Source organism: Solanum lycopersicum, chromosome 12 (genome assembly GCF_036512215.1).
Source record: "Solanum lycopersicum chromosome 12, SLM_r2.1".
Lineage (NCBI taxonomy): Eukaryota > Viridiplantae > Streptophyta > Magnoliopsida > Solanales > Solanaceae > Solanum > Solanum lycopersicum.
Window position 1 is genome coordinate 56,669,439 of NC_090811.1, and position 27,720 is coordinate 56,697,158.

The 27,720-nt window shown below is 35.1% G+C and overlaps 2 protein-coding genes across 2 annotated transcripts; one reads left to right on the plus strand and one right to left on the minus strand.

Moving 5' to 3' along the window:
- Window positions 1–1,209: 1,209 nt before the first annotated feature.
- On the plus strand, window positions 1,210–3,706 carry LOC101259618 (uncharacterized). The gene is made up of 4 exons (XM_004252413.1): window positions 1,210–1,915; window positions 1,964–2,115; window positions 2,268–3,185; window positions 3,302–3,706. The coding sequence occupies exons 1-4, from the start codon at window positions 1,210–1,212 to the stop codon at window positions 3,704–3,706; spliced, it is 2,181 nt and encodes a 726-aa protein (XP_004252461.1).
- A 653-nt stretch (window positions 3,707–4,359) lies between these two features.
- Window positions 4,360–4,879, minus strand: LOC101245598 (uncharacterized). Its single transcript, XM_004231241.2, has 2 exons — window positions 4,751–4,879; window positions 4,360–4,677 (listed from the first exon to the last, which is right to left on the minus strand). The coding sequence occupies exons 1-2, from the start codon at window positions 4,877–4,879 to the stop codon at window positions 4,360–4,362; spliced, it is 447 nt and encodes a 148-aa protein (XP_004231289.2).
- Window positions 4,880–27,720: the final 22,841 nt, after the last annotated feature.

The window sequence follows — 27,720 nt, forward strand, 5'->3', positions numbered from 1 at the left end:
AATATGCCCCTGTACTTTTCGAAAAGGTTTAAATATGCCCTCCGTTTAAAGTTTGGTCCATTTATACCCTCGCCGTCCAATTATTGGTACAAATATGCCCTTATGGGCGTTAGTTGGCCACCTCAAAATTTCCAACGCATTTTACTTTTTATTAATTACCCAAATGAATTTTCCACGTAATTTTTATTTTACAGCGTGGCATTTATATTACAAAAGAGAAAGGGTCAAATATGCCCCTAAAAATCCGACCCATTAAACTTACCCATATTTTAAGGTTCAATTATACCCTTTTATTACCCTTTTATTACCCGGATCCGACCCAAAACCCATATCCCTTTTCCCCAAATTTTATTACCCGTATCCGACCCAAAACCCATATCCCTTTCCCCCCCCAAAACAAATCCCTAATTTCCTAAACTTCCTTTTCCCCCAAGAACACAAATCGCGGCGCATTAGGGTTCTTGAAGACTTGCAGAAATTGCGGCGGTGCTAGGGTTAGAAAATCTACGGGTTGAAGGTAAGTTTCTCCCTTCAGTAAATTATATATTCGATTAGGGTTACATTTTCTTATGAGTTAGGGTTATTTAAGTAAAGTCGACGTGTATCGAAATCACTTGAAATGTATTGTTTTGTTTTAAAATGATGTACTTTTATGCCTTTGATAGCTTTGTTTTGTTTCTCTTTTGGTGGTCTCGAGATGTTGTTTGTCTTTTAGGGCTTACTTTATTTTATTTTTGCAGCTTTTAATGTGTTTGGTTTGAGTGGTCTCTCTGATTTTACTGTTTTTTTCATGTGATTTTGAAGAATGCTTGATGAAGTTGAAATTGTGTTCAACTACGGGGGTAGTTGGGTCATTTTACCTCTGTTGGCTTACACTAAGAAATTGGTGCACTCTTGGCTAAATTTTGACCATGAATTATTGAGTCATAAAGATATATGTGATGAGTTTATTTCCAAGCTAGGGTTTTCTCGAGTTAAACAATTATTAGTCACTGGGCCCTCTGAAAAGTATTATATAGTAGATGGGGATGATGGAATTAGGGCCATCCTTAGCCTTCTATGTGAGAAATTTAAAGTCGTCAACTTCTTTGTTGTGGAGGAGGGTGAGTTCACTGTCGTTGCCCAAAATATCACACAATATGTTGAATCATGTTGTGTAGATGTTGAGGTTGGTACATATTGTGAACACAGTCCTGGTTCTGTTGATGAATGGATCTTTCTGAGGGTGAGGAATGCGATTTAGAGTGGATGGATGCTATTAGCAAAGAAAGGGGAAGAGTAGTAGGTGACAAGTTGGAAAGCTTCAAAGAATTGCAAGTTGGTATGACATTTAAAGACATGAAAGAAGGTAGACAGGTTATGAATTATTATGCATTCGCTAACAAAAGGGCTTTGACTATAATAAAAGGTGATACAAAGAGAACTAGGTATGGTTGTGATATAGGATGTCCCTTTAGGTGTTTGATTTCAAAAGATGGAAAAACTGAAGGGTTTAAGATAAAGACTTTCATCAATAAGCACACATGTGAGGAGACCTTTTTTAATGCTAGAGCTGATGCAGTTACTTTAGCTCAATACTTCAAGAACAAGCTTCAAAATAATCCCAAGTATAAGGTAAAAGATATGAGAGGAGAGCTTGAAAATGACTTAAAATTGAATGTGTGTCAGTCTAAACTTAAAAGGGCTAAGAGGATGGCTCTTGAGAAGTTGGATGGAAGTTTTATTGATGACTACAACAAGCTTGAGGCTTATGCACAAGAGCTTAAGCAATCCAATCCCGGAAGTGATGTTTTGATAAATATCTCTAAGGATGCCCTGGCTGAAGGAAAAAGAAAATTTTTAAGGATGTACATCTGCTTTGATGCTCTTAAGAAAGGGTGGAAATCTGGTTTGAGGCCATTTATTGGACTTGATGGTACATTTTTGAAAGGTATATGTTAGGGTGTTCTGTTGGTTGCTCTAGGACAAGATTCTATGAACAGTTTCTATCCACTAGCATGGGCAATAGTGGACAAAGAAACAAGCAATACATGGTGCTGGTTTATTGAGTTATTGAAGGGGTCTTTGGACCTTAAAGATGGTGCAGAAGTCACATTCATTTCGGATATGCAAAAGGTATGATGTTGTTTTTAATTCACTTTCATTCACAAATTTATTCATTGTTTTTACACACTCTTTAACATAATGTACCAACTGTTTTTACTCAACTTGTACTCACTGTACTTCTGTTTTTAACACTTATTTATTCTCAACTTTCACTGTTACAGGGACTGATAGATGCTGTTGTCAAAGTGTTGCCTGAAGCTCAACATAGGTATTGTGTGAGACACATTGAGAGTAACTGGTGCAGAAAATGGAGGAGTGGTCAAATGAGGAAGCTGATGTGGTGGTGTGCTTGGAGTTCCTATGTTGAAGAGTTCAAGGACCAATTAAATAAGTTGGGGAAACTATCAGAAGATGGTGCAAGAAATTTGGTAAAGTATCCACCAAAGGCATGGTGTAGAGCTTATTTTGATACTCAGTGTAAGAACATGATGGTTGATAACAACTTCACTGAATCATTCAATGCATGGATTCTTGAGGCTAGAGCCAAGCCAATAATCAAGATGTTAGAAGAAATAAGAGTACAAGTGATTAGATTGCTAGTGAATAATGAAAAGAAGTTGAAGACTTGGGTTATAGATTTCAGTCCGGAATGCATGAAGTTGTACATCGATTACAGGGCATTTGCACACACTTGTAAGGTGGAGTTCAATGGAGATTGGGGCTATGAAGTGTCTGATGGAGAAGATAGACACACTGTCAATCTAAAGGAAAAGAGATGCACTTGCAGAATTTGGGATTTATCAGGTATTCCCTGCCAGCATGCCATCAAAGCATTGACACACAAAAAAGTAAATCCAATAACTGAAATACATTGGTGGTATAGCAAGGAGGCTTACATGCTTACATATAAAAACAAGATGCAGCCTGTAAGAGGTCAAAAGTTTTGGAAGGTTGATCCTTCAAGTGCAATGTTGCCTACTAATGTTGTGAAACAATTGGGTAGACCAAAAATGAAAAGGAATAGAGAACCAGATGAAGCAAGAAAAAGAAAGGGTGAATGGTCTCAGTCTAGAAAAGGCACTCAAATGACATGTAACAACTGTGGTGAATCAAATCACAATGTCAGGTCCTGTTACAAGGTAAGCACAATATTACATGTTTTTCATGGTTTTCCATGTTTTTAATTGTAAGCTAATTAATCTAAATACAAAAAAAATTACAGGAATAGTGTGCTGAAAATAATGCACATTCGAAGAAAGGCAAAAGGCCAATGTCTAACAATGAACACGGTTCTGATGTTGAGGGTGGAATTGAAGCTGAAACTGGGGCTGAGGCTGTAACACAAGAGTTTGAACCATATGGTCCTAATGTTGAAGATGAAGAAGACCCACCTCTAAGACCAATGGTGATTTGTGAATCAGAATTGAGGGCTGAGAAGTTGAAAAAAAGGGTTGTTCCAATTGGTGCAAGAAAAATTCAGTTTTATGGAGATCACACTGGTGCCTCAGTGCCAACTAATCTGCCTTATTCTCCGATCAAAACAACATGGAAGGGAAAAGAAGCTGTCCCTGCTGGACATGTGCAAATGCAAGCAAAAAAGAAAAGAATCAAGATGATGGGGGTTAAGGGCAGAAATCCTGTTGTAGATGATTTATTGTAATTTATTTTCTATGTTAATTTGTGTTAATGCTCATGGTTAACAATATTGCTAATGAGTATTAAGTTAGGTGAAACTTTCATATGCCTTCATAGAATGGCATCACAGACACCTTTTTTTGTTGTGGTTTGTCTTGTCATTGTGAATTTAAGACGTCTTCTTTTGAGTGTGTTTTATTTGCCTAAGGTTTACATCAAAACACATAGAAATAACTCAATATGTACAGAACCATATAGTCAACTAACAGAATTGATGTGCCCCTAAACTTTTCGAAAAGGTTTAAATATGCCCCCGTTTAAAGGTTTAAATATGCCCCCGTTTAAATGTTTAAATATGCCCCCCATTTAAAGGTTTAAATGTGCCCCCCATTTAAAGGTTTAAATATGCCCTGCGTTTAAAGGTTTAAATATGCCCCCTAAACTTCTTGTGTTTCATCAAACACAATTATGCCATCACCAAAAAGAAAAGCAAGAAATGGTGACATCGAACTTAACATACCATATAAATCAAAATGTCTGCTACAATTCAAGTCATGAACTCCTACAATTCAAGTCATCAACTACTACAATTCAACACATCACACATGTTTAACGTTTTCTAAGTTAAGGATGAAAAAGTTAAAGATTACAAACTGATAGAAATTCCTATTTTCCTTCCTACTTCATTACCCAGAATGTGATGAATGCTGCAAAACAACACCACAACATAACTATCACAATCCATATTTGATCAACTTTTGTCTTAGACTTATCGATAACAACATCTTCATTATCGATAACAACCTCTTCATTTAGACGTTCACATTTTTCTTCAATTTCAGATGCCAAATACTTTTCAAGATCAGCCATCTTCGTCTCCAAACTTTTGTTTTCACGATGAAGATAATCGTTTTCCTTCTTTAAATTGTGGATTAGATTTGCAACTCTAGGATGGAGCGGATCATCAACCCATTTCCAATAAGCACATTTATAACCCTGTACAATTATGAACTTAAAATCAATACTCAAAAAAAATATGAAAATTAACGAAATTGTATGATAAATTTACATTAGGATTAGCACACTTATAAAAGCGTCTTCCAGCATTAGTTGGAGTGAAAGCCGTGAAAATCTTCGCCACAATACCACATTGACATTTTACCATCGACAGACTTGAAACAGTCGAGTCCCGACTCATTTTTAAAGGAGAAAGTGTAAGAAGATGATTGGAGATGACTAGAACACTCTTTTATTCGAGCTCCTCAAAATGAACACCCTAGCGCCGCCGCAATTTCTGCAAGTCTTCAAGAACCCTAATGCGCCGCGATTTGTGTTCTTGGGGGAAAAGGAAGTTTAGGAAATTAGGGATTTGTTTTGGGGGGAAAAGGGATATGGGTTTTGGGTCGGATACGGGTAATAAAATTTGGGGAAAAGGGATATGGGTTTTGGGTCGGATCCGGGTAATAAAAGGGTATAATTGAACCTTAAAATATGGGTAAGTTTAATGGGTCGGATTTTTAGGGGCATATTTGACCCTTTCTCTTTTGTAATATAAATGCCACGCTGTAAAATAAAAATTACATGGAAAATCCATTTGGGTAATTAATAAAAAGTAAAATGCGTTGGAAATTTTGAGGTGGCCAACTAACGCCCATAAGGGTATATTTGTACCAATAATTGGACGGCGAGGGTATAAATGGACCAAACTTTAAACGGAGGGCATATTTAAACCTTTTCGAAAAGTACAAGGGCATATTTGACCCTTTTCCCTTTTTTTTATATCTGTTCCTATTTAGTTATCCATTTCAACAAATCAAGAAAGGATAACAATCTTTTTCCTAATATGTCTTATTTAATTCTAAAAAATTTCTAGTACTACTAAGGTTTAATGCATGCTTTTTGAAACTAGAAATATATCTATTATACTTTGGTAGTTGCATAATCTTTTAAGTTAAGGGTAATTATAACTAATCTATGATAAACATTGGTGTCTTAATATGTGTATAACTTTTAAAGTGGACAACTAAATAGGGACAGAGGAAATAGAAAATTTTAGCTTCTTCCCAACAGTAGAAAAACTGCTTCTATTTTTATGTATTTATTGATTAATCAAATACCTCATTTTATAAAATATAAGTGTTTTACTCAAAATAATTGATTCTGGTCTTCTAATAACAATGTCAAATAAGCTCTTAGTTAGGTAGAATTTAGTTATGTAAAAATGCATAAATTATTGCTTGTTGAATATTCAATTTATTGTAAGTTAATATACACTATTTACAAAATAATAAATTAAACTTATCTGATTGATTTTTATCAATGTATAATAATATTTAAAAATCTATATGGTAATATAAATCTTAATCTAAGAATGATGATGTCACATGTCTCAATGGCCAAAATGACTATTTAGCTATTTTGTTAGAATTTTGAAATTTTTGGTTATTTTCTATTCTAAAATCTTCATGACAAACTATATATTTCCTTATTAATTATTATTAGCATTTATTGAAATAATATTGAATCAAGTAGAATTGGAGAAGTTATTCTGCCATTGATGAACAATATGCATTGAAATCTGATATTGAAGATGAAGATCAAGACGAACAAAATGTGTGATTAAGAGGAACAAAATGTGTGATTAAAAGAGAATGAAAAATTGAACTAACTTCATGACAACTATAATCTATATATACACAATCAAAAACCAAGAAGAATCTAGAATCTTAGACTAACTAACTTCTTGACACACTAATCCCAAAGCTTAACTAACTAACCAATCATATAATTAATTTGTCAACTCAGTCTAATTACAATTTGAACAATAATAGCATTTATCTCAACACCCCTCCTCAAGTTGTAGGTGGGAAGCTCACAAACAACTTGTGTAATATCTTGGAATGTTGAATATTTGGCATGGCTTTAGTTAGAACATCTGCCAGCTGATTTTCAGTAGGAATGTAATGGAGTGCAATGAGACCTTGTTGCAACTTGTTTCTCACAAAATGACAGTCTACCTCTATGTGTTTCGTTCTCTCATGAAACACAGGAATCTTGGCTATGTGGATAGCTGCCTGACTATCACAGAAGACAGATATGGGCAAGGTGCATGTCAAGTTCAGCTCTGTCAACAACCTTTCAAGCCATACTCTTTCTCCCACCACTTTTCTAGTTACTCTGTATTCTGCCTCTACTGAGGATAAAGATATAGTTGTTTGCTTCTTGGATTTCCAGCTAAAAGGATTGTTTCCCATTAAAACTACATAATCACTTACTGAATTTCTTGTATCAGGACATGCAACCCAATCTGAATCATAATATGCAGTTATTGAACAAACTGTGCTGTTGGACAAATATATACCCAAACAAGGATCAGTTTTTAGATATCTTAAAACATGATATGCAACCTTGAGATGTGGTTCTCTGAGATTCTGAAGAAACTGACTAAGATGTTGGATACTAAATGATATGTCAATTCCTGTGTTAGTTAAGAAATTCAACTTTCTACCAACTTTCCGTAGTATGTAGGATCTCTCAACAATAAACCTTCACTTGCTTTGAGCTTGACTGTAGATTCAAGAGGTGATGTAACTGGTGAGTAGCTTGAACATTCAAATTCATTCAACAAATCTAAGGTGAACTTTCTTTGTGAAATTAGAACTCCGGAATCCTTATATGATACTTCCAGACAAAGGAAATATTTGAGTCTTCACAAGTCCTTGATGCTGAATTTACCATGAAGATAAGCTTGTGATTTCTTCAACATCAGTTCCTATCAAGACAATATCATCAACATAAACAACAACAAAAACCAAAGAGCTCTCAATTTTTCTGTAGAATAGAGAGTAATCACTCTTTGAATGAGAATAACCCCTTGAACACAAAACCTGAGTTAACTTGTCATACCATTGTCTACTTGATTTTTTAAGTCCATATAAGGACTTCTTAAGTCTGCAAAATAACCTTGTGTCATCCACCATGAGTCTTTGAGGTGTATCCATATACACTTCTTCATATAATTCTCCATGAAGAAAAGCATTGTTTACATCTACCTAGTACAAATTTCATCCTATTTTAACATACATGCTGATCAAAATTCTAATTGTAGTCATCTTAACTACTGGAGAGAAAGTTTCATTATAATCAACACCAGCCTGTTGAGTATAACCTTTCACAACCAACCTAGCTTTCAATCTTTCTACTGTACCATCAGCCATATGTTGATCTTATAAACCCACCTGCACCCAATAGATTTCTTTCCTATGGGTAGTTTAACAATATCCCAAGTATTATTAGCATACAATGCCTCAAATTCTGATGTCATTGCTGCTTGCCATGTAGGATCATGTGCTACCTCCTCATATGAACATGGTTCATTGTCATGAAGTATACCTTTAACCAAAGGTTGATAATTTTGATTGGAACTTGTGAGGGATAAACAAGATAAAGAAAGTACAATATGAGAAGATGGAGTTGATGATTGATGTTGTAAAGAATATAATGTGTAAGTGTATTCCTTCAAGTAAGTAGGAATTTTATGTGATCTACTAGATCTTCTGAGGTTTAAAGATTTATTTGGAGGTTGAGTGATGGTGTTTGGAATTTGGTTATCTGTTGGTATTTGAATGATGGTGTTTGAAATTTGGTTATCTAATGGTAGATCAGGGGCCAATAAAAGATCAGGAGCCAATGATTGTTCAGGCATATTATTGTTAGTGACATTAAAAGGAACATCATCATCCATCATTGATACTTTATTAAAAATGTTGTCAATAGATTTTAACATGTGTGGATCTACATGTAAGGCTCTTAATACAGTACTAAAACTAGAATTACACTCAGACAATGCAAAAGAAAAAGCATTTTCATGGAATGTCGCATCTCTGGAAATATGTATCTTCTTGGTGCTTAGGTCTAGAACTTTATACCCTTTTGTGTTACAAGGATATCCTACAAATATGTGAGGTATTGATCTTGGATAAAATTTGTCTTTGTATGTTTTTAGTGTAGGAAAACACAAACATCCAAAAGATCTAAGATGTGAATAGGTAGGTGGTATATGATGTAGTGTCTCAAAAGTGTCTTGTTATTTAACACTGAATTAGGAAGTCTATTAATCAAGTAGGTGGTTGTTAAAATACATTCTTCCCAGGATGTAGTGGGAAGTTTAGATTGGTACAAGAGTGCTCTAGCAACTTCTAGGAGATGTTTATGTTTTCTTTCCACTACACCATTCTGTTGTGGTATATAATGACAAGTCCTTTGATGTATTATTCCTTTGGCTTGAAGATATGTGTTGATTTCATTGTTGGTAAATTCTAAACCATTGTCTGTTCTTATTGATTTAATAGTGGTCTTGAACTAGTTCTCTACAAGAGATATAAAAGATTTTATTGTTTGAAGAGTAGTGCTTTTACAACTTAAAAGGTGAGTCTAGGTTGACCTATTGAAGTCATCAACTATTGTTAACAAATACTTGTAATTGTTATAAATTGAAACATGATAAGGTCCCCAAAGATCAATATGAAGAAGATCAAATGGCTGGTGCTAGAAACAATGGATTTTGTTGGAAAAGGGAGTCTAGCTTATCTAGCCATGGGGCAAATTGTACATGTGAAAGATTGTTTAGATGAGAAAAAAATAGGAATACATGAAATACCTTTGATTTTTACAAAAGGTACATGTCCTAACCTATTGTGCCACAAGTGATCAACACAATTTCCATGAGACATAACATAATTATAAGCATTAATAGTATGAACACAGCTAGGAAGAACATCATTTTTATTCAAGAATGTAGATGTGACATTACAAGAGTTTATAGTGGAAATATCATGTGGAAGATTACATGGATTACACTAAGAAGAAGAAGTAAGAAAACAAGATTTAGATGAACTAGATGTAACAATAGAAATTGATTCAGGAAGAGATTTTGCAGAATTGGAAGTGTGACGTCTTAAACACAGGTAATATAAGCCATTTTGTGCTCTACCAATCTCCAGAGGGCTCTTCAGTGAAGGTCCTGCATTAAACAAGAAGATTTATTGAAACAGACCATCCCTTTTATATGTGAAACCAAACAGTGTACTGAAATAAAGTTGAACTTAAAACTAGGTACAAATAACACATTATACAAAGTCAATGATGGATTTTAAAGCACATTACCAATTTCTGTCACTTTCTCTTTATAGCCATTTGGAAGGGAATAGGAAAGGATATGTATAGGTCTAAGATTGTTAAGAAGTAACTTGTTGAAAGTCATATTATGTGTGGCCTCTGAGTCTATGATCCAAGAGTCAACATTAAGTTTTAGGCATTTGCATGAGAAATCACCAGTATCAGAAATTGAAGAATAACAACCCAAGATACCTGCAAAGTTAACAGCTCCCCCATTTAGATTCTCATGTGTAGTATTACTAATATTGTTTCCTGTTTGAACTTGCATATGATCCAACAAGTTTATCAGGTTATTGAGTTGCTAATTAGTAAAAACTTGTCCTGATTGTTCATGCATTTTCCCTTGCATTTGCCTGCTTCAGATGACTTCTCACAACCATCTCTCATTGGTTCTTTTGAGAAACCATTAGCAATAGCTGTTGTACCTGCATTTTTACCCTTTGTGAACTTGAAGTCTAGAGGAAAACCATGAAGCCTGTAACACTTTTCTTTCACGTGACCAGTTCTCCTACAATAATCACAAAACAAGTTAGACGTATTTAGAGGTTTGTTGGTACCCACAGTGTTCCTATTAGGAAAATAGTTAGTCCTGAAATTCAAACTAGTATCTCCTCTTGCATGAAAAACAATTGAATCTAGATTGAATTTACTGTGAGGCTTGACTTCCCTCTGCTATTCTTCATGAACAAGAATAGAAAGTATTTGAGCCATGGTGGACGGATTCATCATCAAATTGCTACCCCTCACAACAGTATACACTTCATTTAGTCCCATTAAGAAATGAATAAGTCTTCGATCAAGTTCATCTTTGTGCATTTTCGATTTTCCACCACATGTACACAAGCATGTGCATTGTAATTTAGTATCCAAATTGTTGAGTTCTTCCCACAGTTTTCTGATCTTGGTGTAATACCCAGTGATATCCAAATTACCCTAACTGAGACCATTGATTTCTTATTGAAGTTGATACAATTTGGCTCCATTAGTTTGGTCATACCTATTTTCTAATTCATACCAAAGTTCTCTAGAATTATCAAACATATTGTAGGCTATCTCTTAGATCTTTGGGCATAGAATTTAAGATCCAAGATGTCACCATATCATCATACCTTTCCCATTGAGCAAAATTGGGTGAATTCAAGCGTGGTTTTTGCATTTTGCCATTTATGAAATCAGTTTTGTTCTTCACAGATAAGCCTCGAAGAATAGCTCTCCTCCATGAACGATATCGAGTTCCATCAAAAACAACTGGAACTATTGTGGATCATGCACTTTCAGAAGGATGAATGTAAAATACGATGGTCAGATCCTGGACAGTGTGAACTGGTAACGGATTGCCAGTAGAAGTCCCTTCCTGATCAGTTGACTCCATGATAGTGAGATTAAGCTACTGAAGAAGATGAAGATGAAATGCAGTTGAAACTGAAAAACAGAGAGAAGAAACAATCGCAGAAGATGAGTAAAAACAATCACGGAAGATGAAGAAAGCCTTATGGCTCTGATACCATATTGAATCAAGTAGAATTGGAGAAATTATTCTGCCATTGATGAACAATATGCTTTGAAATCTGATATTGAAGATGAAGATCAAGAGGAACAAAATGTGTGATTGAAAGAGAATGAAAATTGAACTAACTTCATGACAACTACAGTGTATATATATATATACACACACACACACACAATAAAAAATCAAGAAGAATCTAGAATCTTAGACTAACTAACTTCTTGACACACTAATCCCAAAACTTAACTAACTAACTAATCGTATAACTAATTTATCAGCTTAGTCTAATTACAATTGGAACAATAATAACATGCACTTCAACAAATCACTCCTAATCATATATGTTAACTAATAATGTTTTGTTCCATTTATAACTTTCCTTATCAATAAAAAATATTAATTCCTAGAACCTCTCTATATTCTTTATGTTACAAAATTTTTCCATTTTAATTAGATGTATTATATCTCATTTGTTTCTTTCCTTATTAATGTAATATTAATATTTCTTAAAATCTCTCCATTTTTCTTATGTTACTTCTGTTTTCTTATCTTTTTATTTTTGGTTGGATAAATTAAATATCATCATTATGAGGATTAATGTATGAGAAAAAATCTGTCAATTTTTACTTACAAATACAAACAAAAAATGTCATATTCCTTCTTGTACAAACTGATTTCACTTTCATTCTCTTTGTAATATCTCCATTAAAATTTGGTAAGTTCAATAATTCTTTCTCCTTCTTTTAAATATAAATTCAACATTTCACTTTGTCGTTGGTGAATAATATGTTTTGTAAATTTTATTTTCATCATTCTTTTTCTCTTTCCTCATGTATGATATAATTTTTTTTCTCTATATGTAAATAGGTTTGCTCTCATCAAGGTAAGTATAATTTTTTTTCTCTATATGTAAATAGGTTGCTCTCAATAAGGTAAGATGAACTATATTCTTTTAAAAGTTTCATATAGATTATATATAAGTTCAACAATCCACTTTGTCGTTGCTGAATAATATGTTTTGTAGATTTTATTTTCATCTTTTTTTCTCTCTTTCCTCGTGTATGATATAATATTTTTCTCTACATGTAAATAGGTCTGCTCTCATCAAGGTAAGTATAATTTTTTTCTCTATATGTAAATAGTTTGCTCTCAATAAGATAAGATCAACTATATTCTTTTAAAAGTTGCATATAGATTATATATAAGTTCAACAATCCACTTTATCGTTGTTGAACAATATTTTTTTTAAATTTTATTTTAATCTCTTTTTTTTCTCTTTCCTCATGTATGATATAAATTTTTGTCTCTACATGTAAATAAGTTTGCCCTCATTAAGGTAAGTATAGTTTTTTTTTCCTATATATGTAAATAGGTTGCTCTCAATAAGGTTAGATCAACTATCTTCTTTTAAAAGCTGTATATGGATTATAATATCATTAATTTTGAATTTGAATTTTATGTTTTTCATTTATAATTCAAATGCATGAAAATTTAACTAATTTTTTTATCACCAATCTTGAAAATGTTGAATTTTCGCAATACATGTTATTTAAAAAATTTATATGTACGTCAGGCTAACTAATTTATTTATGACCAATTTTGTGGAATATTGAATCTATGCCTAATTTCTTAATGACCCATGTTAAGGAATATTGAATCTATGTAGCATAAATTAATTAAATTTCATTATGTTAAAGAATTTCAGTATGATAACAAATTTTGATGTAATAAGTTTTTCTCCTTTTTCCTCTTTTATTTACTTTTCAATGAAAAGCAATATTAAAGTATTATCCAATAATAGAGGAAAGAAAATGAAGGAGCGAGGGATGGCGTCGAAGGATTATAGAAAATTATTGAATCAATATAACATTTTATGTTATTGAGGATAAAATGATTGTATCACGCTTGAAAAGTATTAATATAGAATTATTATCATTCAAAATGAATAGAGATAATCTCTTGAAAGATGGTGTATGCACTTTCTTTTTATCTTTTATTTTTTGTTTCATTTTAATACAAGTATATTGTTTATTTATTTAATAAAAATTACACTATTCGTCATAACTTAGGAAAGTGAAAAATAATATAAAATAATAATTGCTTACGTAAAATCCAAAAAATAAAATATAATTTTACGATTAAAGCAATCTAATCATCATTGACCAAAAAATAATTTCTAATTCATTCACAAAATAAGTATTTAAGAAAATTATTCCTTATAAATGTTATGATTTTATTAACTTGAAAATATAAGTATTGATATAAATATTTTGTACTTATAAACATATATAATTGACGATTATGAAGAAACTACTAATATAGTTTTCTATTGAATTATTTTTACTTTTAAGATATATTTAAATTTTATGAGAATTCAGTATGATATTGAGAAATTTTACAGAAGTTGAATTTGCGGTACCTTTCTCCTTGGAGATTTTCTTTATTTTTTTCCTACTTAATATTTGCTATATTACTTTTTTTTTTTTAAAAAAATACATGTTTTATCGTCTTAGTAATATTAAATGTGTAATGTTAAGGACTCATTTCTTATAGAACAATGAGAATTTTCATTATTACGATTAGTTTACTATATGATACAATAAAATTAGATTAACAATCCAAACAAGTCAACCATCTAAACAAGCGGTTAATGTAATTTGATGATCTTTATTTTCACTACTCTCACATTTTTAATTATCATAAACCCTTAAAAGAATTATCATAAACCCTAAAATAATTAATAGACATGATATTATTTAATATTTCATATTGTAGTACCATAAAGAAGGAAACAGTAACAACTTGTAGAAATTATCGTATTATTAGCTCTTTAAGCAAATTGAGGGAATGGACATCGACAAGAGCTCACAAGATTGTGCATTGATTTCGTATTGTTTCCTTCTACATTTAATGAATAAGATTGTAGAAAAATTAGTGCACTTTTTTATATTTTCTTTCTATGATTTTTCTTTTATTTTGTATTTTATACGTTTTTTTTGTCAAAATAATAACTTATGTTTCGTCTGCTAACTATTAACAAAATATTTTATTTTCAAATTATATAAAAAATAATGTCATTTTTCCCTCTAAGGTGTCTAAACAAACACCACTAATTAATTTGCGGCGAAACTTCATGAAGTAAACCTCCCGAGGGCTCAAGGATAATATTTTTAAAAGTTAGAGGGAGTTTAAACAATTTTAAATTTTTTGCGATTATAAAAAGATGAGCTAAATTCTTCGGTAGTCATCACTATTAAACAAACGCCTTAAGAAACAATAAATAATAGGGTAATATTATATTACATTTTAAATATATTAAATTTAATATTTTGAACAATGTATTAAATATTGAGTAGTATCTAATAGTATGATAAAATATACACAAATAAATAAATAATTCATTAATTTACAAACTGGACAAGTATTATTTGATATCTACTATTAATACAGTAAGCAAATAAAAATGGACGAAAAAAGTAATTGATATCTAACGTTTCTCTACGACCGCGCGAAGCACGAATAAGTTCTATAGTAAGTAACTAATACTTAGGTGGAAAGACTTCGATTCTTTAAAAAAAAATTGGATTTAGTTTTCAAGTTGGATTTCTTTAGCTACTTCCAGAATTTTCCTTTTTTGTTTCTTTTTTTTTCTAAGTATGTATGAGCTCATTTTGCCATGAGTTTAAAGGGAAAATAAATAAAATCCCTTCTAAATTTGTCCGCATAACTTACTTTAGAACTTTAATTTTACGTGTAATTATTTATCCCCCTTAACTTATTTCAAGTGAATTTAATACCACTTTAATAGATGACGTGGTAAAAAAATTGAAGGTGTGTATGTTTTTTCTTTTTGAAAAAAAGGGGTCCCACTATATTATAATGAAAAACAAAAACCGACCTAACCCATTCTTCTTCTTCTTCAAACCTCTCTAGCCCTTTCTCAAAACCTCCAAATCCCTGTTTGTTTCTTCTTGAAACTCCCAAGTCCTACAACATCCTACCCCAATATCAACCCATTCTCTTTCTCCTTCATTAAACTCTACATTTTATACATTTTTTGTCTACACAAAAATAGAAAGTCACATTCAAGATCCACATAAAATTCTTTATCCTTTATCTTTGAGATTTGATTTTCCTTAACAAAATAATTATTTATCTAACTATAACTTTATTTAGTTTATACCTGAATATGCATTAAGAAGTGAAATAAGTAAAGCAACAACAAATCTAAAAAATTAGCATATCAATTTTGCATAAATTTAAAATCGCTATTGTTGATATGAATTGATAGTTTCATCTAGTTAGGAAAAAATAGTATGGTGATGATATAAGTATTTATGGAAGTAATAGTAAATAATTACAAAGCAATGAAAAATAAAATGAATCATCAATATGAAATTTTGGATCTTAAGAAATTGACCCAAATGAAATGAAAATTGTAGGTGAAGAGTGAAAAATAAATTTTTTAAAAGATGTGAAAAAGTTAAAAAAATAATAATTATCTAACATGTTGTAACGACCTGTTTAGTCGTTTTGAGCAGCAGATTTTATTTCTGGAAAACTGGCTGAGACGACGGACCCCACGACGGACCGTCATGGGCACGACGGACCGTCGCAGGGTCTCGTTTCAAAACACTTAGAAAATCTGAAATTGGGTACTGAAAATCGACTCTCTAAACTTCGTAACGGAATGGCAGGACGGACCATCACAGACTCTTCAGAGAAATCGAGTCTCTGAACTCTGTGACGGAGCAGCAGGACGGACCGTTGCAGGTGCGATGGGCCGTCGCAGGTTGCGCAATCCCGGTCTGGGTCAGATTTCTTTGCACGTTTTAAGGGACGTTTTTGACTATTCCTGCTTTAATTATAAAGTTAGTGAGTTAATGTTAATAAGTCTAATTACTTGGGGGTTAAAAAAGGTAACCTTAAGTTAATTAGTGGGTTATTATTGCCATCTTTTATTCTTAATTATATACTAATTAGGGTAAAATAAAGAGGGTTTGAATAAAGAAAATAGAAAGAACAAGAGAGAGAGGGAGAATCGAACGAGGAAGAGAGAAACAAAGCTTGGGAATTTGCTTGCTTGATGACTAATCTTCGGTGGAGGTAGGTTATGGTTTCTCTTACGATATTCGTAGTAAACTCTTAATAGCGAATGATATGTATTGATAATGTTGTAAACCCTGCTATGTGCTTAATTGTATGCTTGCATGGATGTAATTATATAATTGTGATTATATAAGCATGATGAAGTTATTGAATCCCAAATCTTGCAAAACCCTAATCTCTTGTTAATGATGAGGCCTTGGTATAAAAGAAGGCGTGATGAACTAAAATAATGAGATTGATGATGCCTTTGTAAGAAAGAAGGATTGATGAATTGATAGAAGGAGATTAGGGGATCGGGTGTCACGAACCGACACGTAGATTTAGGGGATCGGGTGTCACGAACCGACACGTAGATTTAGGGGATCGGGTGTCACGAACCGACACGTAGATTTAGAGGATCGGGTGTCACGAACCGACACGTAGATTTAAGGGATCGGAGTGTCACGTTCCGACACATAGTAGTAGGGGATCGGAGTGTCACGTACCGACACAAGAGGATTAATGAATATGAGAGAGCGGAGTGTCACGTACCGACACAAGAGAAATAAAGATAATGAATCTTGAAAGATGTTAATATACTCAATCTAATGAACATAATTCCCAAATGAGTATGGTGTTGAGGCTTGAGTCCTCATGTGTGAACTTGACGGTAATTGTTAATGATATAGTACTTGCTGTTGCTACATGTTGAGTATCATAGTTGATTTTATGATATTACTTGGTATATATTGTTTTCTATTTTGAGTTGGCCGATGATATCTACTCAGTACCCGTGTTTTGTACTGACCCCTACTTTTATTGTTTTCTTCTTGTTATTTGTGGAGTGCAGCAAACGTACCGTCGTCTTCAACTCAACCGCAATTCTAGCCAATCTTCATCACATCGGATCTTCAGGGTAAGCTAATGTTTCTAGCTTGGACTGGATCTTCTTCCTCATGTCTTGATGCCTTGAAGTTCCGGCATGGACTAGCTTTCATTTGTTTTAGCTTCTTAGAATACTCTTAGTTTAGTAATTTGATCATAGATGTTCTTTTGGTGATGACTTCCAGATTTTGGGGATAATAATAGTTATTGATTTTGTTAATGAGTTTAAGTCTTCCGCATTACTTTCTGTTGATATTATATTGAAATATTAAGGTTTAGATTGGTTGGTTCGCTCACATAGGAGGGTAAGTGTGGGTGCCAGTCGCGGCCCGGTTTTGGGTCGTGACAAACTTGGTATCAGAGCATTAGGTTCGTTGGTCTCATCACATAAGAACGAGTCTAGTAGAGTCTTAAGGAACGGTAGGGGGACGCCTTTACTTTTCTTTGAGAGGCTATAAGACTTTAGGAAAATTCCATTCTTTCTTTCTTTCGTGCTATTACTTGGATCCAATTGGTATCTAGGTGATACAAATTGGTATCTGACCATCTTCACTCTATTTCGCAGATGGTTAGAACTAGAGCAACAACCGCGCCAACATCAACATCGGCAAGACAAGAAGCGTCTGAGCTGGCCACTGGGGCTGTAGCTCGAGGAAGAGTAGCGGCAAGAGGCCGTGGTAGAGGTCGTGGGAGGACGTCCTCTAGAGGAAGAGGACGAGCACCTAACCCATCTGATACTAGGGCGGTGACTCCTTCACCGACTGAGGAAGTAGTAAGAGAAGGGGAGGAAGGGGAAACTGAACAAGTGCAAAATGAGGGATTGCCACCCCAACCTACCCCAGAGATGATCAATCAGGTTCTCGCTTATCTTAGTGGGTTATCTGATTAGGGTCAGGCACCTCCAGTGTTTTCTGTACCAACACCTCCGGTTACAGAGGTACAACATGCGGCTACTATGGCTCCCCGCATTGATGCCTCATTGGAAATAGGCACGTTTCCACGTCTGACTACAGGGCCTATAATGACAAATGATCAGCATGAACTTTTCAGTAAGTTCTTGAAATTGAAACCTCCAGTCTTCTAGGGTGCTGAATCTGAGGATGCCTACGATTTTCTGGTTGATTGTCACGAGCTACTACACAAGATGGGTATAGTAGAATGGTTTGGTGTGGAGTTTGTGACTTATCAGTTTCAAGGGAACACCAAAATGTGGTGGCGATCACATGTTGAGTGTCAACCGACAGAGGCAACACCTATGACTTGGGCATCATTCTCTCGTTTGTTTATGGAGAAGTATATCCCGCGGACTTTGAGGGATAGGAAAAGAGATGAATTCTTAAGTCTAGAGCAAGGTAGGATGTCGGTTACTGCATATGAGGCTAAGTTTCGTGCACTATCAAGATATGCCACCCAACTTTGTTTCAGTCCACAAGAGCGGATTCGTCGTTTTGTGAAGGGGTTGAGGTCAGAGTTGCGGATTTCAGCCTTACAGGTAGCGGCTACGGCAAAATCCTTCCAAGAAGTGGTAGATTTCGTGGTAGAGGTGGAAGGAGTGAAGCCAGATGAATTCACCATGGCATTGACGTCAAAGAGGTTTCGAAAGGGAGGTGATTCAACGGTACTTACTCTAGAGGACAAGGTTCAGGAGGTTACTCAGTCTGACCAATTTAGTCTTCACTACAGACTATAGTTGGGGGTCCACCTCAGACCGGTCAACACTTCTCTGAGAGACCTATGCTTGAATCCAGAGAGTGTTATGGATGTGGAGAGACTGGACACATCAAGAGGTATTGTCCAAAACAGAGTTACAGACCTCCAAATGTTAGAGGTAGAGGTGGTTATGGAAGAGGCCGTCATTCTGGAGGACGTGGTGGTCGAGGTAATGGTGGTCACCAAAACGGTCGGGGTTATGGGAAACTGGAGCCACTACATCACAATATGGTAGGGGCAACGGACAGACAGGTGAGAGGGCCCATTGTTACGCTTTCCCGGGGAGATCTGAGGCGGAGACATCTGATGCTGTCATCACAGGTAACCTTTCGGTTTGTGATTGCATGGCTTCTGTCCTGGATCCACATTTTCTTATGTATCTTGTTCATTTGCTAATGGTCTAAATTTACCTTGTGAATTACTTGACATGCCTATTCGTGTTTCTACTCCGGTGGGTGAGTCTGTGATAGTTGAAAAAGTATATAGGTCTTGTTTGGTAACTTTTGTGGGGAGTAACACTTATGTAGACTTGGTTATCTTAGAAATGGTTGATTTTGATGTAATTCTGGGTATGACTTGGCTTTCTCCAAATTTTGCAATCTTGGATTGTAATGCTAAAACTGTGACATTAGCCAAGCCTGGGACAGATCCGTTAGTGTGGGAGGGTGACTACACTTCTAATCCAGTGCATATCATCTCCTTTCTTCATGCTAAAAAAATGGTTAGTAAAGGGTGTTTAGCTTTCTTGTCACATCTCAAGGATGACACTACTCAAGTACCCTCGATTGAGTTGGTTTCGATAGTCCGTGAGTTTTTGGATGTATTCCCTACAGATCTTCCTGGTATGCCACCAGATAGGGATATTGACTTCTGCATCGATCTTGAACCGGGCACTCGTCCAATTTCTATACCCCCTTATAGAATGGCTCCCGTGGAGTTAAGAGGGTTAAAGGCCCAACTTCAAGAGTGGTTGAGCAAAGGCTTCATTAGACCAAGTGCATCTCCTTGGGGTGCTCCCATTTTGTTTGTGAAGAAGAAGGATGGGAGTTTTCGGATGTGCATAGACTACCGGCAGTTGAACAAGGTAACCATAAAGAACAAGTATCCTCTTCCTCGCATTGATGACTTGTTCAATCAGTTACAAGGTGCTTGTGTCTTCTCTAAGATTGACTTGAGATCCGGTTATCATCAATTGAAAATACGGGCAACGGATGTGCCAAAGACTTCTTTTCAAACGAGGTATGGGCATTACGAATTTGTAGTGATGTCTTTTGGTCTTACGAATGCCCCTGCTGCGTTCATGAGCTTGATGAACGGGATTTTTAAGCCATATTTGGATCTCTTTGTGATCGTATTTATTGATGATATACTGATATACTCTAAAAGTAAGGAGGAACATGAGGAGCATTTGAGAATGGTATTGGAAATGTTGAGGGAGAAAAAGCTTTATGCCAAGTTCTCTAAGTGTGAGTTTTGGCTAGATGCAGTGTCCTTCTTGGGGCACGTGGTTTCTAAGGATGGAGTGATGGTGGATCCTTCTAAGATTGAGATAGTGAAGAATTGGGTAAGACCTACTAATGTGTCAGAAATAAGGAGCTTTGTTGGATTAGCTAGCTATTATCGTTGATTTGTCAAGGGATTCTCTTCCATTGCTTCCCAATTGACGAACTTGACTAAGCAGAATGTTCCATTTGTATGGTCGGACGAGTGTGAAGAAAGCTTTCAGAATCTCAAGACTTTGTTGACTACCGCACCCATTCTCACCTTGCCCGTAGAGGGTAAGAACTTCATTGTTTATTGTGATGCATCCTACTCTGGTTTGGGTGCAGTACTAATGCAAGAGAAGAATGTGATTGCTTATGCTTCGAGACAATTAAAGGTGCATGAACGTAACTATCCGACCCACGATTTGGAATTGGCTGCGGTAGTGTTTGCATTAAAGCAATGGAGACATTATTTATATGGAGTTAAGTGCGAAGTCTACAAGGATCATCGCAGTCTACAGTATGTATTTACCCAGAAAGATTTGAACTTGAGACTGAGGAGATGGATGGAACTACTAAAGGACTACAATATCACTATCTTGTATCATCCGGGAAAAGCGAATGTTGTGGCAGATGCTTTAAGTAGAAAGGCGGGAAGCATGGGAAGTCTAGCTCACTTGCAAGTTTCTAGACGTCCATTGGCTAGAGAGGTTCAGATTCTGGCTAATGACCTTATGAGGTTAGAAGTAAATGAGAAGGGAGGATTTTTGGCTTGTGTGGAGGCAAGATCTTCCTTCCTTGACAAGATTAGGGGAAAGCAGTTTAATGATGAGAAATTGATCCGGATCCGAGAAAAAGTGTTGCAAGGAGAGGCTAAAGAAGCAACAATCGATGAGGAAGGTGTTTTGAGGATTAAGGGAAGGTTATGTGTACCCCGAGTTGATGATTTGATCAACACTATTCTGACAGAGGCTCATAGTTCAAGGTATTCGATACATCCGGGTGCAACCAAGATATACCGTGACCTAAAGCAACACTTTTGGTGGAGTAGAATGAAGCGTGATATTATTGACTTTATTGCCAAATGTCCAAACTGTCAACAAGTAAAGTATGAACACCAGAGGCCCGGAGGAACACTTCTGAGAATGCCCATTCCTGAATGGAAGTGGGAAAGGATTGCGATGGATTTCGTGGTTGGTCTTCCAAAGACATTGGGAAAGTTTGATTCTATTTGGGTAATTGTTGATAGGTTAACTAAGTCTGCTCACTTCATTCCGGTCAAGGTGACTTACAATGCAGAGAAGTTAGCTAAACTTTACATCTCGGAAGTGGTGCGATTGCATGGGGTTCTACTCTCCATTATATCAGATAAAGGTACGCAGTTTACTTCTATGTTTTGGAAAACACTGCATGCGGAATTGGGTACTAGGTTGGACCTTAGTACTGCGTTCCATCCTCAGACCGATGGTCAGTCTGAGCGAACAATTCAAGTGTTGGAGGATATGCTTCGTGCATGTGTGATAGAATTTGGAGGACATTGGGATAGCTTCTTACCCTTAGCAGAGTTCTCCTACAACAATAGCTATCACTCAAGCATTGATATGGCCCCATTTGAGGCACTATATGGGAGAAGATGTAGGTCTCCCATTGGGTGGTTTGATGCATTTGAAGTTAGACCTTGGGGTACGGACCTTTTGAGGGATTCTTTAGAGAAAGTGAAATCTATTCAAGGAAAGCTTCTAGTGGCGCAAAGTAGGCAAAAAGAATATGCAGATTGAAAGGTTAGAGACTTAGAGTTCATGGAGGGTGAACAAGTCTTGTTGAAAGTTTCGCCAATGAAAGGGGTGATGCGTTTGGTAAAAGAGGTAAACTAAGCCCAAGGTATATTGGTCCCTTTGAAGTACTTAAGCGAGTAGGGGAGGTGGCTTATGAGTTAGCCTTGCCTCCAGGGCTGTCCAGAGTACATCCGGTATTTCATGTGTCTATGTTGAAAAGTTACCATGGGGATGGAAACTACATTATCCGTTGGGATTCAGTTTTGCTTGACGAAAATTTTTCTTATGAGGAGGAGCCTGTTGCTATTTTAGTTAGAGAAGTTCGCAAGTTGAGGTCAAGGGAGATTGCATCCATCAAGGTGCAATGGAAGAATCGGCCGGTTGAAGAAGCAACTTGGGAGAAGGAGGCCGATATGCGAGAAAGATACCCACACCCGTTTACAGATTCAGGTACTCCTTTTCGCCCTTGTTTTCCTTCTTCTTGATCGTTCGAGGACGAACGATGGGTAAATTGGTATCTATTGTAACGACCTGTTTAGTCGTTTTGAGCACCAAATTTTATTTCTGGAAAACTGGCTGAAACGACGGACCCCACGACGGACCGTCATGGGTACGACAGATCGTCGCAGGGTCTCATTTCAAAACACTTAGAAAATATGAAATTAGGTACTGAAAATCGACTCTCTGAACTTCGTAACGGAATGGCAGGACGGGCCGTCACAGGTGTGACGGACAGTCACAGGTGTGAAGGACCGTCACAGACTCTTCAGAGAAATTGAGTCTCTTAACTCTGTGACGGAGCAGCAGGACGGACCGTTGCAGGCGCGACGGGCTGTCGGAGGCGCGACGGGCCGTCGCAGGTTGCGCAATCCCGGTCTGGGTCGAATTTCTTTGCACGTTTTAAGGGACGTTTTTTACTATTCCTGCTTTAATTATAAAGTTAGTGGGTTAAAGTTAATAAGTCTAATTACTTGGGGGTTAAAAGAGGTAACCTTAAGTTAATTAGTGGGTTCTTATTGCCATATTTTATTCTTAATTATATACTAATTAGGGTAAAAGAAAGAGGGTTTGAATAAAGAAAATAGAAAGAACAAGAGAGAGAGGGGGAATCGAACGAGGAAGAGAGAAACAAAGCTTGGGAATTTGCTTGCTTGATGACTAATCTTCGGTGGAGGTAGGTTATGGTTTCTCTTACGATATTCGTAGTAAACTCTTAATAGCGAATGATATGTATTGATAATATTGTAAACCCTGCTATGTGCTTAATTGTATGCTTGCATGGATGTAATTATATAATTGTGATTATATAAGCATGATGAAGTTATTGAATCCCAAATCTTGCAAAACCCTAATCTCTTGTTAATGATGAGGCCTTGGTATAAAAGAAGGCGTGATGAACTAAAATAATGAGATTGATGGTGCCTTGGTAAGAAAGAAGGCTTGATGAATTGATAGAAGGAGATTAGGGGATCGGGTGTCACGAACCGACACGTAGATTTAGGGGATCGGGTGTCACGAACCGAAACGTAGATTTAGGGGATCGGGTGTCACGAAACGACACGTAGATTTAGGGGATCGGGTGTCACAAATCGACACGTAGATTTAGGGGATCGGGTGTCACGAACCGACACGTAGATTTAGGGGATCAGAGTGTCACGTTCCGACACATAGTAGTAGGGGATCGGAGTGTCACATACCGACACAAGAGGATTAATGAATATGAGGGAGCGGAGTGTCACGTACCGACACAAGAGAAATAAAGATAATGAATGTTGAAAGATGTTAATATACTCAATCTAATGAACATAATTCCCAAATGAGTATGGTATTGAGGCTTGAGTCCTCATGTGTGAACTTGACGGTAATTGTTAATGATATAGTACATGCTGTTGCTACATGCTGAGTATCATAGTTGATTTTATGATATTACTTGGTATATATTGTTTTCTATTTTGAGTTGGCCGATGATATCTACTCAGTACCCGTGTTTTGTACTGACCCCTACTTTTATTGTTTTCTTCTTGTTATTTGTGGAGTGCAGCAAACGTACCGTCGTCTTCAACTCAACCGCAATTCTAGCCAATCTTCGTCACATCGGATCTTCAGGGTGAGCTAATGTTTCTAGCTTGGACTGGATCTACTTCCTCATGTCTTGATGCCTTGAAGTTCCGGCATGGACTAGCTTTCATTTGTTTTAGCTTCTTAGAATACTCTTAGTTTAGTAATTTTATCATAGATGTTCTTGTGGTGATGACTTCCAGATTTTGGGGATAATAATAGTTATTGATTTTGTTAATGAGTTTAAGTCTTCCGCATTACTTTCTGTTGATATTATATTGAAATGTTAAGGTTTAGATTGGTTGGTTCGCTCACATAGGAGGGTAAGTGTGGGTGCCAGTCGCGGCCCGATTTTGGGTGGTGACACATGTCATCGATGTGGCACTGAGGTGTCACTTAGGTGGAGCGCGTGCACTTCACCCATGTATATGAAACTGGTATTGTATATGTGAGGTGCTATTTAATTCACTTGCAAAAAGATTAGCGGGGCAAATAATTACGCATAAAATTAAAGTACTAAAGTGAGTTTTGCTGCCAAGTTCAGAAGGTATTTTATGTATTTAGTCAATTGTGATGTAAAAGTTTAAACATTTAAATTGATAATATTATCTTGAATCAGAGTTGTAATTACATATACTCCTTCTAATAAGTGTTTTACTTATAGGAGTGACAAACGAGCGAGTCGAGTTGAGTCGAATATGAGTCAATTAAAAGATGAGTTAAATAAAAATGGATAAGTAACCGGACTTGACTCATATTTTAAATGGATAAAATCAGTTTACCCAATAGATAATCTAGTTAACAATATTATCCATATTATATTAGAAAACTTGTTAAAAGCTTTTCAAACACAATTTTTTTATCACTTAACTCCACCCCTACCCCCCCCCTCCCTCTCACCTCCCAAAAAAATGTAAAAAAATAAAAATAAAAAGTTTCACCCAATTCCTACCAGCCCCTACCCCTTCGAACCCCCATCACCCCAAAAATTAACAAAATTTTTAAAAAAATTCATTAATTTTTTTTTAAAAAAATTACCATCCCACACACTCATTACCATCTCCCCTACGCCCCCCACCAACCCCCCCCCCCCCCATTCAAAAAAAAATCATTTAATTTTTTTGAAAAATTAAAAAAAAATTACCACACCCCGTACCCCCTACAGACCCCCTCCCCCCACCTACTCCAAAAAAAATTAAATAAGCTTTTGATTTTTTTCATTAATATTTTTAATTTTTTTGAAATTTTTTTATCACCGAACCCCCTAGAAAACCCCCTACCCCCTACCAGCTCCCCCCCCCCCCCATATCCCAAACTAAATGTAAAAAAAGTTTCATGTTTTTTATAGATTTTTTGTTTAAAAAAAAACTTTCTTACTATCAAATTCTTTATCATTTTTTTTGTTTGTTTTTACTCATTTTGTTCATTTAACTATCCATTTTTAAATGGATAATATGGGTATTACTCGTTTTTTACCCATTTTCAAATGAGTTGGATACCCAATTCATTTAATATGGGTAATATGAATGGATATTCATTTTATTTACCCATTTTGCCACTCCTACTTATATCTTACCTATTTTTAAAAAAAATTGTACCACGATGAAAGTTTTCAATTACAACTTTTTAAAAGTTTTGATAAGTAGTATAAAAATGTTAATGTTATAGATATCAAAGGTTTGTCAATTTCTCTATCTTTCTCACTCTCTTATTGTTTAAACAACAAAAATGAGAGACTCTCTCAAAACGAATTTTAGTGCTTTAAAATTAAGTTGTTATAAATCCATTGAATGAGTGGATAGTCCATAAAATACGTACATGAACAAATATCCATATTCACTAGGTTTCATAAACCTTTTTGGATAAGGTTGTATCTATTTATTATGATACTTAATATGGTGACTTTTGAAGTGACTTCTCAACCTATAAATAGGGTTGTTCATTCATTATTGTATTATATACATATGAGACGTACATACACTTGAATCTGAAGAAAATTCATCTTCTTCTATCTACTTCTTTAGTATTCTTCTCTTTATGATTATATTCTTATGATCTTAATTTTATAACACGTTATCAGCACGAGTCTCTAGCCAATTGAGAGTGAGTTTTAGTTTTTGTTTAACTCATATTTTGGTTGATCTCGTTATGAGAATCAAGGTATTATTTGCATAAAATCAGGTATGTATTTTCTAAAATATTTTTATGATTTAGAATAAAATAGTATTCAGTCACTAACAATTATCAGGACCCAAAGATATATACTACTATTGGTTGAATATGACATGCTATACAAAATTTCTTAAATAAAAGAAGATATAAAATTTTTATAGCATGAGTTTGAATATTATTTTGATTGTTTTGAAAAACTCAAAGGCTAAGTCATGTTGTACTTCAGTTTGTTATATTGTTCGGTAAGACGGTGGATTCAAGTTTCATCGCACCAAAAGGGTAAGACATCAGGTTAAGTCCAGATACACATAATGAAAAATATTTGAGGATAAGACGATAGATTCAAATTCTATCGCACCAAAAGGGTAATACATCAATTTGTTTGATGCGCTGTGATGATAATTTATTGGGTTCAAATCCCATAGACTTTGGCCTAACACGCTTTATATGGATAAGACATTGAGTTTGAGTCAATGCACCATAATGATGATATAATGATGACTAAGGCTTTGATGAAAAGCCTTAAAATTCATCCTATTGAATTTGTTCCATTCCTTGAGAAGAATGTGATAGCAACATATGATAACTTTCAAATCCGATGTTGACTTGCTCTATTCTATCGTATGAATGGTAGAATTAAATAATTAGTCCGAAAGATGACAAATGATTGACGATATGAAAAAAAACGTGAAAAAATGAAATTATAATACTCATCATTGTGGTAATTATAAAAGTAAGAACACTATAGGTTCTCCAAATAGTCCTTCAAAATGTGAAGGCAGTTTTCATTATCAAAATGGTACGAAAGAACATTGGACTTGTGAATGTTGTCGACCCAATAATTTGACAACTTTATAAATCCTACATCAAAAGACAAGAAGATAAAGTGATGGTACACTTGATCTTTCAAAGTGATGTTGGGGTGTGTCATGGAAATATGACGAATTTTAAAGTTATGACAATGTAGTGATAATGAAAATTTATGAAGTACATATAAATTATTAGTCCATTCCTTGAAGAGAATGTGATGACTTATGATGAGTATCGTGAATACTCGACCATTCTGTAAGAGAATGAGTCAAGATGTGATAAAATCATTATGGGTTGAATATATGCCACAATTCACCTCTATGGAAGGTTTGAGAAAAAATGATATATGTCACATCTCATCTCTACAGAAGGT